The following is a 12,501-nucleotide window of genomic DNA, read 5'->3' as shown; positions in this document are numbered from 1 at the left end:
TTTATTTTCTTGCCGGACCAAAACAGTGAAAAGAATCTTCTAAAAAAAACAGCGAAAAGAATCATAGAGCAAAGATTCTTTACGTTGTTGTGATTTAACCTCTGCGAGTTTTGGGTTGCAACAGGTAGCTGTGGCAGCAAAGCAACGAGGAACGTTAAAGATCATAGGCATCGATCTAAATGACAAAAAAATTGAAATAGGTATTTTGGCTATCTCATTTTTCAATGATCCTTTTGAAATAGTATACATAATTGGTCTTTTAGATATTTTGAGTCTTGAGAAGAATCACTCCCTTGATTATAACTTACGCAGGAAAAACATTTGGAGTCACAGATTTTGTGAATCCTTCCAATTGCAAAGAGAAGTCAGTGAGCCAGGTCTTTTATTATATATAACTCGTATTGGTTCCTGCATTTTACCATTTACATCATACTACAAATAAGCAGCGTTTGATTAATATTTGTCTAATTAGTTAGTTCTGATTCATCTCTCACTCTCTCAGGTGATTAAGGACATGACAAATGGAGGTGCTGATTATTGCTTCGAGTGCATAGGCTTGGCTTCTTTAATGGCGGACGCTTTTAATAGCACCCGAGATGTTTGCTCTCTCCCTCCTTTAAATTAAGTTTAGCATGCCCATGCACATGTTTGGATGCAATTTCATAAACTAATCTTAATTAAGCTCAATTAACATTTTGAAATTCATCACTTCAAAAGAGTTTTATGTGAAACGAAAATTTTAATGATTATGCAAGTATAATAACATCAAATGGCTAATATCCACATTAATTGTGTATTTTATCCAAATAAAACAAAACAAAACCAATAACATTAATTGTTTTTAAATATTTGGTTCCTCTAACTTCTGTGATCATAATTATTACTGAGCAGGGGTCTTTATCGAGTTCACCAATTCAGCAAGGTGGAAATGTTTATTTTCTGCCGCCCAGAAGAGAGTGAACACTATCACCAAGAGCTTATTAAAATTGAAGAAGACCTCTTCTCATCCCTGGGATTGCATTTTAAGTGAGAGTTACTAATATGTACTTTGTAGTTAGTACATTCTTTCTTCGTTTTTTAACACGATTCCATTGCTGTTTTATTATAACTAAGCTTTTATGCAGAACTTTGGATATGGCTTCTGAAGATTAGGTGCAGCTGCTTATCATAAATTCGATGTGGAGGCATGGATGCCTGGTTTAGAACGGTTTGGTGAGGTACTGCAACAACTCTTTCCCTTTCAATCTTCCAAGACATATATATCTCTATACATTTTATGGCTCTAAGGCTGAGATTCTTGCTTGAGTACAATGCCTGTGGGTGTGACCAATCAAAAGTATAAGATACTATCAAAATAATTTCGACACAGACCTTAATACAAACTTCATTTTTATTTTAATATAGCCTGTAGATACTATACTTGTGTGCAAGAATTACTCTTGCTTGCACCAAGAGAAACTGCATTTTGTTTTGTTACTTGTTAACAACGCTTGAAAAAGCAACTTCATGCTATTCCATTATACAAAAATCATGTGGCTTTCAATATAATTTGCTGAGGCTTCCTATTGTGACAGATCTCAAGCGCCTCAAATTGCACAGACTATCAGAGCCGTCGTTTGGGAATAAGGTATTGTCCTGCATCAGAAGCACAAGCCACAAGTGCAAAAAAATCTAAAGGCAATCTTGCTCCACCACAGTTTGTTCACACATTAAATGCAACAGCCTGTGCAGTACCACGAATGATTATATGTTTGCTTGAGAATCATCAACAAGAAGATGGATCTGTCCTTATCCCTGAGCCCTTGAGGCCTTTCATGGGTGGCCTTAGTGTCATCGCTATAAAATCTTTATGATTGATCACAGTATTTGTTTCCATTTGGAGGATGCTGTTGCGGCATTAGACTATGGTGATAGATGAGTTGAAGCAATTTTCATTAGGATGATATTTTTACCAATACTTTTAAGGATTTTTTTCCTTATAAACTATTTTTTTTTTGTATCGTTTTTCCTTTTTCTTGGAATGTAGCCATACAAATTTGTTAATGCAACGTGTGTAAATTTTTTTCAGTAAAACAATCATCCTTGTACATTTTTCTTTTTTTAATAAAAAGAACTAGTTAGCAAACTGAAAGATTAATGGGAGGGGCATTATTTACTGTTGATATTTTTCTGTGACTTGTGCACATAAACTAGTGAGTTGCCGTGGTATTTAGAGATTAACAGCGATGGCATGCCAATTTAATCTAAAAGTTCAATGTCCAAACCCTTGAATATCCATATATTCTTGAATCTTCACCTAACTCTGATAGGAAAAAAAATCTACTTAGTTTGTGAAAACAAGGATGGGAACTATGGGAGTGAGTTTGAAGTTATAAGTATCTTCCATGAGCAAATTTATACAGTTGAATTTATATTTTATTCTGATACTCTCATTTCTTATAATTATTAAAAATATAAAACAATTTTTATAGTTATTAAATCATTTTAATTATAGTAATAAAATAATAAATTAAAATTACAAATTTTATAGAAAAATATGAAATCTTAATTTTTTTAAAAAATAATCTTATTTTCTATTAACTTCCCTAATTTGTTTTTTGGTGTTCAATGACAAAAGTTAGATAAAAACCTAAGATCTCTAGCAAACTACGAGTCTCCCATCACCAGATAGATTCTAGTGGGTTTAATTTTCATATTTGATTCAAATTAAGATGTGTTTGATATATGATTTAGTTAAAACTACATAAGTAAATTGAATTTAAAAAGAAAAAAGACAATGAGGCTTCCTCAAATGCAAAGGAGATAAAAGTTTTTATGCTCCCTTTGTCAAAACCCAACTCAATTTTGAAGAACAAAGATGGGAAGGAAAAAACTACTCCCTAATCCAATACAGCTCGTTGGCATGCCTTGAACAGCTGAGCTGCGCCTGCCCAAATATATATCGAGCTTCCAACCAACTAATGATACTATGTTTGGGTTAATATTGGTAAACTTAATTTTGGAAAAGGTTTTAGTTTTTTTTTTTGCAAAATGAACCTTGGTCCTGCTTTTATAGAAATTTGGTTCCAGTAAAATATAAGTGTGTGAACATACTTTTGAGGTAACTAAACATGTCAGAAACTGAGTTTACTCTTCGAATTGAGTTTGGAATTCCCCAAATGGAAATCTAAAGATAGCCGTAGAGGGTCAAAGGAGATCAAGCTTTGTTCGGGGTGGGAAGAGCATTAAACATATGATGAGAATACGATAAATATTTGCAATAATACTTCCAATAATGAATTTCACCAAAAACAAAAATATTTGCAATAATGTGTGATTTTGAGTCCCAGGCCAAATCTAAAAAGCTTTACATAAACAAGTAATGCTCACTGAATGAATGAACGAATCATGCCTTCCAAAAGACCCAATCACACACTCAAGAATCTGATTTAGTCACCCTCACCAACTTTGTATATCAACTCTTGCATCTTTCTTTATTTATTTCCCCCCTCCTTCCTTTTCCTTTCTATTATACTTCCTTCTTCTTCTTTTTTCTATCAATATATACACTATGACAACACCCTTTTAACATCTTCCAGCTGATCTAGTGTTGAAACGTTAGTAAAGGGAAGTGCATGTGACAATCCTTTCACCAATATAAAGGAAAAAGCTTTTGCTTTATTCTGGCCTAACTATACTGAGAAGTGAGAAGCGTTTATATTGAGTGATTCTGTCCGACATAAACAACCAGGTAAAGGGTTTGCATAAAATGTTTCTTCTGAGCGAAACCTGTCCAAGCCCTTTGTTCCAGAAACGGGTCCTTTTCTCTTTCTGAAGAAGCCAAGCCTGCTCAACACACCATAAGCACAAACCCAAATAATAAACAAATGTATTTTTTTTTCTTTTTCATAAGCATTTTATCAAAATTCAGAATACCACCTCAAATATTTTCATCTCATGTAATGAAAAATGATGACAATTACCAGACAAATGACAACATATTCTGTCAAGCTAATGATGACAACTATAATTGGTACAAAGGCATTGGTGTTTGGCCAATATTACTTGACCAATACAGCTTCTAAGAAACGAATTCATTCAATAAAAAAGAAAAAACATGGATCAAAGAGCCTAAATTAGAAGAAATTTTCATGGAGTAATGATAATTAGGGATGCTCCAAAAAACTAGTTTTAAAAAAATAACTATAAATATAACTAGTTATACAAAAGTGGGTATAAAACTATAACCAATTTTATAGTTATGGGTATGTCAAATAACTTATTTTTATTTAAAAAATAATTAGTTATAAAACTATAACTAAAAGAAATGCATATTTCAAATAACTTATATTTATTCATTAATAACTAGTTATGTAATTGATTTTAGATATAATTTGTTATATAACTAATTTATTGATAACTAGTTATATACCCATATTTTAAAAATTAGTTATGATTATAGCTATAATATCCTCTTATAATCTAGTTATTTATTAGGTATGGTTATAATTATGTAAATATCCAAATGTTGAGCAACCTGATAATAATGATTTGTTAAAAAATGATAGGGCTATCAAAATCATAAAAATGATGGGACATGCACAAATGTCAATTACAATATCATATAAGGAACTTATAGTGCAATCATAAAATTACTTAACATATAATTAATGCTTCTTCTATCATGTACCGTTTTTTGTGGAGATCAATGATTTTATTAGAAAGTGTTCTCCCCTCAGTCATTGATCCATTTGCCAGTTTATCAAACAGATGAACAAGCGCTTTCCTGATAAAAGAAATGGGATCATGCTGAACAGCTCTGTAATGATGAACATCTTTTGAAAAGAGTCTCACCTATCAGGAGATATTGTTCTTCCACTCCCAAGAAAACGACGATGGCCTTCAACAGCCTTTGCCATGTTTCCAGGGTAAGAATGTACAAATACATCACTTTCAACCGATACAATATAGTCAAGAGCAGCCATTTGAGACGCATGACTAGAAAAGGGTTCAAGCTCCTCAATGGATGCTAACTTTTCCTGAAAATAATCATAGGTAGGCTATCAACATGATATCAATGCATTCTCAGCTGACTGCTATTACTTATTTAGACTTCTTGCCTTAAACTCAGCACTTGCCATAGATAGAAAACATGGCTGCACCTAAATGATTTAACAAAAGAAACCTTTGATAGAAAACATGGTTGCACCTAAATGATTTAACGAAAGAAACCTTTGATAGAAAACATGGTTGCACCTAAATGATTTAACTGAAACAAGAGTTGGATCAATGCACAATGCCACTAACCTGATCTCTGTGATTAATTAATAGAGAATCTGGCTTATGATGCAAAGCTCCTCATGCATTTAAAAAATAGAGCCACCCTGTGTTTGTTTTCTTCTAGGATAGGTTTTCTGTCACCAGTTATCTAACCCCTTTGACATTGCTTTGTTTTCAATTTAAGAATTGTATTAGGAGTATGATGTCATCATATAGTGGATGAGACAATGCAAACCTTTCCTATCAAAACCTCATTTTATTATTGCTCAATCTGGTAATAAACTAACTAGTTACTGAATGAAAATTTTAGGGTAATCAAACTTCATTAAAAGAAAATATGTTCAAAAGATTTTCTTATCAAACTTCACCAACATACAGCAACAAAATTGTAATTGCTTACCTTGCTCATTAACAATGGATAGCGGGATTGCAGGTCAGTCATATGGGACTCACCCCCATATATCTCCCCAGCAGCAATATATATTGGAGTCTTTGATGGGTATCCAAGAGCAGTAAGAAAAATTCCAACTTCCTTTGGAGTTAAGGGGCAAAAACCTTTGGACCTTTCTTCTATGGGGTTAATATACTTTCTTTTCCAATAAGTAGTATTCTCTCTACAAATTTAGTCCAAGATGGTAATTTTCAAACATTAGATATCAGGAAAAGAAAATAGATTTCAACTAATCATTTTGAAGCATCAATACCTGATAATCCGTAGCTCTTCAGCCTCAGCTGTAGATAATTCATGTGTGCACCCACTAAATGCAAGCATATCCTTCTCATAACGTAAATGTAATGCAATATAAGGGCCGAATGACTTCATTCTCTCCACCAATATCTACAATGATCCAAAAAGTATTTGGAAATGAAAAAAAAAAATCCTAAAGTAAGGACGGAGTATGAGCAAGCAATAAAAGAAGCCAATAAGAGTTAATATCTACTTATATACTTTTCCCATTTTTTCAATGTGCGGAGAGAAGCGAAGAGCTTCATAACAAGCACGGCAGCGAAGTTTCTGAATCTCTGGAGGTAGGTTGTTATTTGCTAACCGAGAATCAGATTTGGAAGCTCGAATTACCTTTAGAGGTTATCAAAGATAAGATAGTCGTACAGTAGTTAGAAGTTAAGGTAAATAGATGGATAATAACATATTAGTGTATACACCAACAGATTTCAACCAGACTACATACATTGAAATTATCCCACAAGGCAGCAATCTCATTCTCATAGTAATCCATACCAGACCAGCTTCTGAATTGCATGACAATTTTGGTTGCATTAACCAGTTTTTTGGGAAGCTTCTTAATGATTTTTATATCATTAGCTAGAGAACTAATAAACCACTCTTCATCAAAGATATCAGAGAAAATGCTGCAAATCAAACAAAAGACTATAAAATCTAATAATGTAAAATCCAAAATAGAGAACTATAGTAGAAAAATAGAACTCATACAGAATTCAAAAGTTACCTAGTATCATGCCAAAATGACTTTTTATCAAGTTCTGGAATTACAAGAGTGGCATTTATGATACGAGCTATAGCTACCATATCACATATCTGTAGTAGAGAAAACAAACTTTCAGCTTCTAGCAATGCAATGATAAGAAACATCCAAAACTGACTATCATACTAGTGACGTTCTCTAAATTCAAGACTTTTGTCATCAATTAGGCCTTTTAGCAATCTTTTTTGTCTTGAAGTATCATGGTAGTATTAGTATAACTTCTCAGAAACTAAACTAATGGAGAACTTTCTAACATCTAACAAAAATCAAATAAGAAGTTAAAAATTCAACATGGAATAAGCTGAGTAGCTGACACTAAAACCAAAAGTTTCATATGAGAGAAATTTAAAGAGAGAACTCACCCCAGTACGCATTTGGTTTAGCCCTCCATTTGTATGAACAGAAAGGTAACCACGTGACCTTCCAGGAGCTGGATAAACAGTCAACACTTCATTTAAAGACTGAAAAGAAAATTCGAACTTACAAATTGCTACACAAGTTCAAGTTTCTTACTTGAGTAATTAGGAGTAGGCTTTGTACAGGGTATAAACCCATGATTTGATGGAGGCTTCCACAGTTTCTCGTAGTCTGAATCCTTTCTTGAATCCTTCAACTACAAAACTAAAGGAGTGAAAACAAAGAAAAAGATGCATAATTGCTTTGCAGAATATAAAATATACTGTATCTGCTAAGATACATGACACCCCAACATAGCTGACAAGCACTAAAACCAAATAAAATAAGAAACTCCCCACTGAAAGGCAATTAGCAAAGAAGAAACTTCCACTATTGACAGAAAAAAAAAATTAAAAATACACTTCTGCATTTAAGATGGTTTTCCGATAATTAGCAATTTACTAAAGGCAGTTAGTGAAAAAAAGGGTAACATTTATCTCTGATTTATAATATAAGATTTTCTCAAAAAATGTGGAAAATAAAATATTATATTGGGATCACTACCTAGTGGATTGGTTTCATTTCTCAGTCACATTCTCAGCATCCACAAACAGATAGATCAACAAATCAGTTTCTAAGGGAATAATGATTGGAAATACAAAACCTTGGGAACAGAGAGTGGAGCCTTGGATAGATGAGGCGGAGCGAGTTCTCTAGTCCAGCTTTGCGGGTCACGAAACTGTCAAATTTAGAATTTCACACAACAGAAATGGAACTTTGATCACTAAGCCATCAAAATATTCAAAACTAAATTCCAGAAAGCCAAAGTCCCACACTTTCCACATTTGTATGCACAAATGGCAATCCAGTTCAAGTCAACAATACACTGAAAATCGAAGTTTTCAAAAGAGAACCTGAAAACAGACCCATTGCAAATAAATTGAATAAATAAATAAAAAAATAGAATCAGTTAGCCTTGAAACAAAGTTAGAGAAGATCACGGAGATTTCCAGAACGCCCGGAGCAACAAGAAGTGCCCTAAAAAACAAACTTTTTTTTCGTTCAGCGAAACAGAGGAATGAATGATAGAGAGAAGAAACAAACCGAGGGGATCTTATCATTGAACTTGTGATCAGTGGGTGAAGGAGAAACGTGAACGTGAACAAAGAAGAAAGAAGTGACGACTATTGAGAATATGGACGCGGCGAGAAACCTTCTGAGCATGCCCAATGGAACAACCGTCTTGTTGCGCCTATGCATTGATCCTCCTCTTCTCTCTACACGTTATTATTAATAGTAATGGTAATATTGAATATAAGAAACAGGGTATAAATGTATAATTATTATAAGTATAATATAAGGTTGGTTCAACAGTTATGTTGAGAATAAAAAGATGAACCTCGGAGTGTGGGGTTCTTCATGAGTTTGCAGTGACAGTGAGGGAGGATGTGAATAAAAAAGCGGTGCTGTTTGCTCTGTTTGTTCGGTTTTGGCTTTTTTTTCTCTCAACGTCGTGCTCCTTTTTCCCTATTTCTTTTTTATCTATAACGAATTATGAATTACTATTACTCCTATTCTTCAGTAATAGCACTACCATGTTGTAACTAATTATGTGCTTAATTGAATTAAAATTTAAATTGTTCGTGCATCATGGTGCTTGCAGATCTCGTTCGCGACCCACGCTTTTTGTTCATCTCTCTTGCTCTTTTCATAGCTAGATTCAGTTTTACTGTATATTTGTCTAGTGCTGGCAACTCCTCATAAATACACTTTTTTTTTTAATTTACTTCTTCATTTATTATTGGTTAACATTTATTTCATAAAAATAAATTTTAATTAATAACAAAGAATGAACTTAAGAGGATGTATCACAAAATGTGTTAAGTGTGGAAAAAAAATTGGTTGAGAGAAATAATGTTAGATTGTGATTTTTTAACTAGAGTATTTTTAGAAGCCTTTATTCAACAAGAGCATCTTTATGGAATTTTTAACATCTTATCTCTCAATTTATCATTTTTATTGTTGTTTTAACTTTTAACTTGAATTCCAATAATTTTAAAAGAAATTATTAATAATAAAAAATATCATTGTATTATAATATAAATTATTTATCATATGAAATTAATATAATTAATTTGTTCTGAATTTTATTTAGTATAAATTTTAATCACAAAATAAATTTTATCACGAACAATGCACAAATTAAAATACTAATTCATCTTTAAATTATTAAAAGTCTTAGTTTATTTAAAACACTCATTTGAGGTCTCAACCAAATAATTTCTCAATAAACATTTAAAGGAGAAGAAAATAAAAAAGTAAAATGAATCGATAAATTTTTTTCACAATTTAAAATTTAATTATACACTTAATTTTTATAAAAACTTAAAATATTTATACCATAAATAACATAATTTTTAAGTATTTTAGAATTCATAAAATTAATCCATAAAATTAAGATATACAACACATTTATATAAGTATGTATTGTAAATACTTTTATTATACATGTATGTCATATAACTATAAAGTACTTGTTACCCACAAAGAGGATTACAAAGGTATTGAAGTTGCGCTTAGAACTATAGAGAAATAATATTAGTGAGATTAAAGTAAAATAAAAGTGTTTGATAGGTGAGAGAATGAAGAGAAATGATTCTAAAATGAGAGAGACTAATATTCTATTCATCACCTATTTCTTCTGATATTTTTATCTCTCTCCTCAACAAAAATTTATTTATCATTCTATTTCTCACCTACTTTCATTCTTTTATTATTATTATTATTATTATTTCCATCTACTCAATTTATCTTCTCTCAATAAACACAAATGGCAGCATACGATAAAGACTATTGCTATGTACGTATGTCATGTGACTGTAAATTACTCGTTACCCATCCAATGCAACAACAAAAAGGGGCTGACAGAAAGAACCATTCAAGCTGTGGTATGGAGCGTTATGTTTGTGAAGAGGACGGAAATTTCAAGTCCTTATCATTTTGGATTTATTAACTTTCTTCTAATTCTCAATGAAGCCAAGAAGCTCTTCCTTTTCTTGTGATGCCTTTGTCCTTTGTGGTCTCTGTCCTTCTCCCCACAGCTGAAATTGGGTCGGATTTATAAAACATATTTCCAACTGAACTAATCAATATTAATTAGTTAGATTGGTTTAACTTTTCCAAATCTTTTAATAATTCAAAACGAATCATCCTAAAACATATTCAAGTTCTATTAGGCCAGCCATGGCCAGGTGATCAAATTTATTAATAAATCAATGAAAAATAAAATCATAAATGAAGGGAAAAAATAACAAAACAAATGCTAAAATATGTTTTTGTAAAATCTTACAAGTTTAGTTTTAGTCTCTGAAATTTTTTTTTATCTATTTTTCGTATTTATAAAATTAAAATATGTGATTTTTTATCCAAAAATATGTTTAATTATGTTCACACGTGATGCTCTTTTTTATTTTAAATTTTAAAATATGATATCTGAGAATTAAAAACTGCCAGAAAATAAAAGAAACCGTCACAAATTTTTGAATCTTTCTTTCCTTGTCGTCTTCGTCTTCTTCGAACACCATTCAACCCCTGCCCCGAGATAGCAAAACAAAATCAAAACAACAATGATGGAACGAAATGACACAACAAGCAAGCTAAGTACAAAATCACAACTCAGTTACCATAAAACAAATTCTCAAAACCTTTGTGAGAAAACCCAGATCTAAATCCGTGATTGATGGCCACAGCGGCGCGGTTGGATATTGGTTGGGATCGCGCCGGAGTGACGTTAGGGATGGTGGTGGGTGGTGGGCAGCGTAGCGAACTGGATTCGTTTCACCTCTTCTTACGCCGCAAACTCGAGCTCGCGCTGTAGGTTCGTCCTCCTTGGAGGCAGTGGCGTCGCTGCCGTAGCCTCATTGGAGGTAATCGGACTTCGTCAACGGGAGGAATGGCGGTGCCTCCGACGAAGGCTTCAGATCTAGGACCATCGCTGGTTTCGGGCATGCCATTTATGCCTCGCCACGCCGCCAAAGTGTACACTGGTTTCGGAAGAACGAAGTTCGAAGGGCAGAAATTTTGGAAATGTTGAGAAGAAAGAAATTGAGGTTTTTGATTTTCACTGGAGGGTTTTTGTGAAAAAACTCAAGTATTGTGGTTGTGTTTGGATTCGACTTTTCCAGATTTTGGGTGTAGAAAATGTGAGAATAAGATGAGAAATTTATGTTGTCTAACATGTTTTATAGTTGTAATTATTCTTAAGGATTTAGAAAACAAGGCTGTTACTTTAATTGTGACAATAACATCAAGCTTTCTTGGATTCTACATTTTTTATTCTGGTCACATTAAACTGTATTCATGAAGAAATTGAAACTGTAATGGAATCTTAGCTTCAAAGAAGGTGAGGAAAGAGGGTATACAAAAATTTGTGGCAGCATTTTTGTATTTGTGAAAGTTTTTAACTTTTAGAAATTGTATTTTAAAATTTAACTTGAATTAAAAAATGTCACATAAATTTGGATAAGTTCGCAGTTGTTCAAATCTGACTTCAGGATAGAATGTCACATATTTTCATGTTGCATGCACCGATTTAACTACTGTCTACTGATCCTCCAGTTAGTGCAATACATAACATGCAACACGGGGAACTAAATACATAGTACTTGTGCGTTGTCAAAATTATTTTTAAAAGGAATTAATTTTGTAAGTTTAATTTTAAAATAATGTAATTTATATTTGGATATTTTTATAATGAAATAAAATTTATTATAAATTCTTTTATCTAACAAAAAATATTATAAATGGTTTCAACTCAATCAATTTTTTTTAAAAAATAATATAAAATCAATTATATTAAAATTTATCTAAAATCAAATTTTCAACGTCAAAGGAAACATGCACATAACAAAGTTGGTGATGCACTTGGAATACGAAGTTCCTATTTGATTTGTTTGTCATGAGTGAAGTAGGTCCTCTTGGATGTTTAACCGCATGAAAATGTGACTCAGGATGCGTTTGTTCGAAGAAAGATAATAAGAAAAACAAACTATAAAAATAATTATACTAAGCCTGAAGTAAAGAGATGAGTGTAGCACATGACCGTAAGTCAGTAGCCTTTCACAATCTTCCTTGCACGAGATTGCAGCATTTTATTTTATTTTTATTTATATATTTCCTATATTCGTTCTGTTTTGTTTTTCTTTATCAACGATTTGGATATAAATGAACTAGAAATTATTTTATTTGCTAAATTAGCATATTTTTCTTAAACAGTTCTTAATTTTTTCATTATCAAAATTTACATCTTTAAGTTGTTGTTTCTTTTAACTTAAAAGGTATA

General features: G+C 32.2%; 1 protein-coding gene and 1 pseudogene across 2 annotated transcripts; one reads left to right on the top strand and one right to left on the bottom strand.

The window, feature by feature from the left end:
• Nucleotides 1–213: 213 nt before the first annotated feature.
• LOC100791486 (serine--tRNA ligase, chloroplastic/mitochondrial-like) lies at nt 214–2,176 on the top strand (annotated as a pseudogene).
• Nucleotides 2,177–3,279: 1,103 nt separating this feature from the next.
• Nucleotides 3,280–11,465, bottom strand: LOC100807411 (O-fucosyltransferase 7). Of its 2 annotated transcripts, XM_006581463.4 has the most exons (14): nt 10,844–11,464; nt 8,560–10,751; nt 8,265–8,437; nt 7,825–7,899; nt 7,278–7,377; nt 7,127–7,194; nt 6,729–6,817; nt 6,450–6,630; nt 6,209–6,337; nt 5,964–6,097; nt 5,660–5,873; nt 4,834–5,018; nt 4,670–4,765; nt 3,280–3,825 (listed from the first exon to the last, which is right to left on the bottom strand). In XM_006581463.4, exons 2-14 carry the CDS (start codon nt 8,579–8,581, stop codon nt 3,672–3,674), a joined length of 1,620 nt encoding a protein of 539 aa, XP_006581526.1. In that variant the 5' UTR covers nt 8,582–10,751; nt 10,844–11,464; the 3' UTR covers nt 3,280–3,671. The 2 variants fall into 2 exon arrangements, with proteins under 2 accessions (XP_006581526.1, XP_006581527.1); XM_006581464.4 differs by lacking the exon at nt 4,670–4,765 and having other exon boundaries at nt 10,844–11,465.
• Nucleotides 11,466–12,501: the final 1,036 nt, after the last annotated feature.

Source organism: Glycine max, chromosome 6, assembly GCF_000004515.6.
Source record: "Glycine max cultivar Williams 82 chromosome 6, Glycine_max_v4.0, whole genome shotgun sequence".
NCBI lineage: Eukaryota > Viridiplantae > Streptophyta > Magnoliopsida > Fabales > Fabaceae > Glycine > Glycine max.
This window is presented reverse-complemented; position numbering and strand designations above follow the sequence as displayed.

What these genes read in the sequence shown, in the direction of transcription:
- LOC100807411 (XM_006581463.4), bottom strand. Translation starts at nt 8,581, where the DNA reads ATGAAGAACCCCACACTCCGAG. An exon ending in TCAATGATAAGATCCCCTCG is followed by an intron (nt 7,900 to 8,264) that starts GTTTGTTTCTTC and finishes TAAATTTGACAG; the next exon opens with TTTCGTGACCCGCAAAGCTG. An exon ending in ACATTGAAAAAATGGGAAAA is followed by an intron (nt 6,098 to 6,208) that starts GTATATAAGTAG and finishes GGATCATTGTAG; the next exon opens with ATATTGGTGGAGAGAATGAA.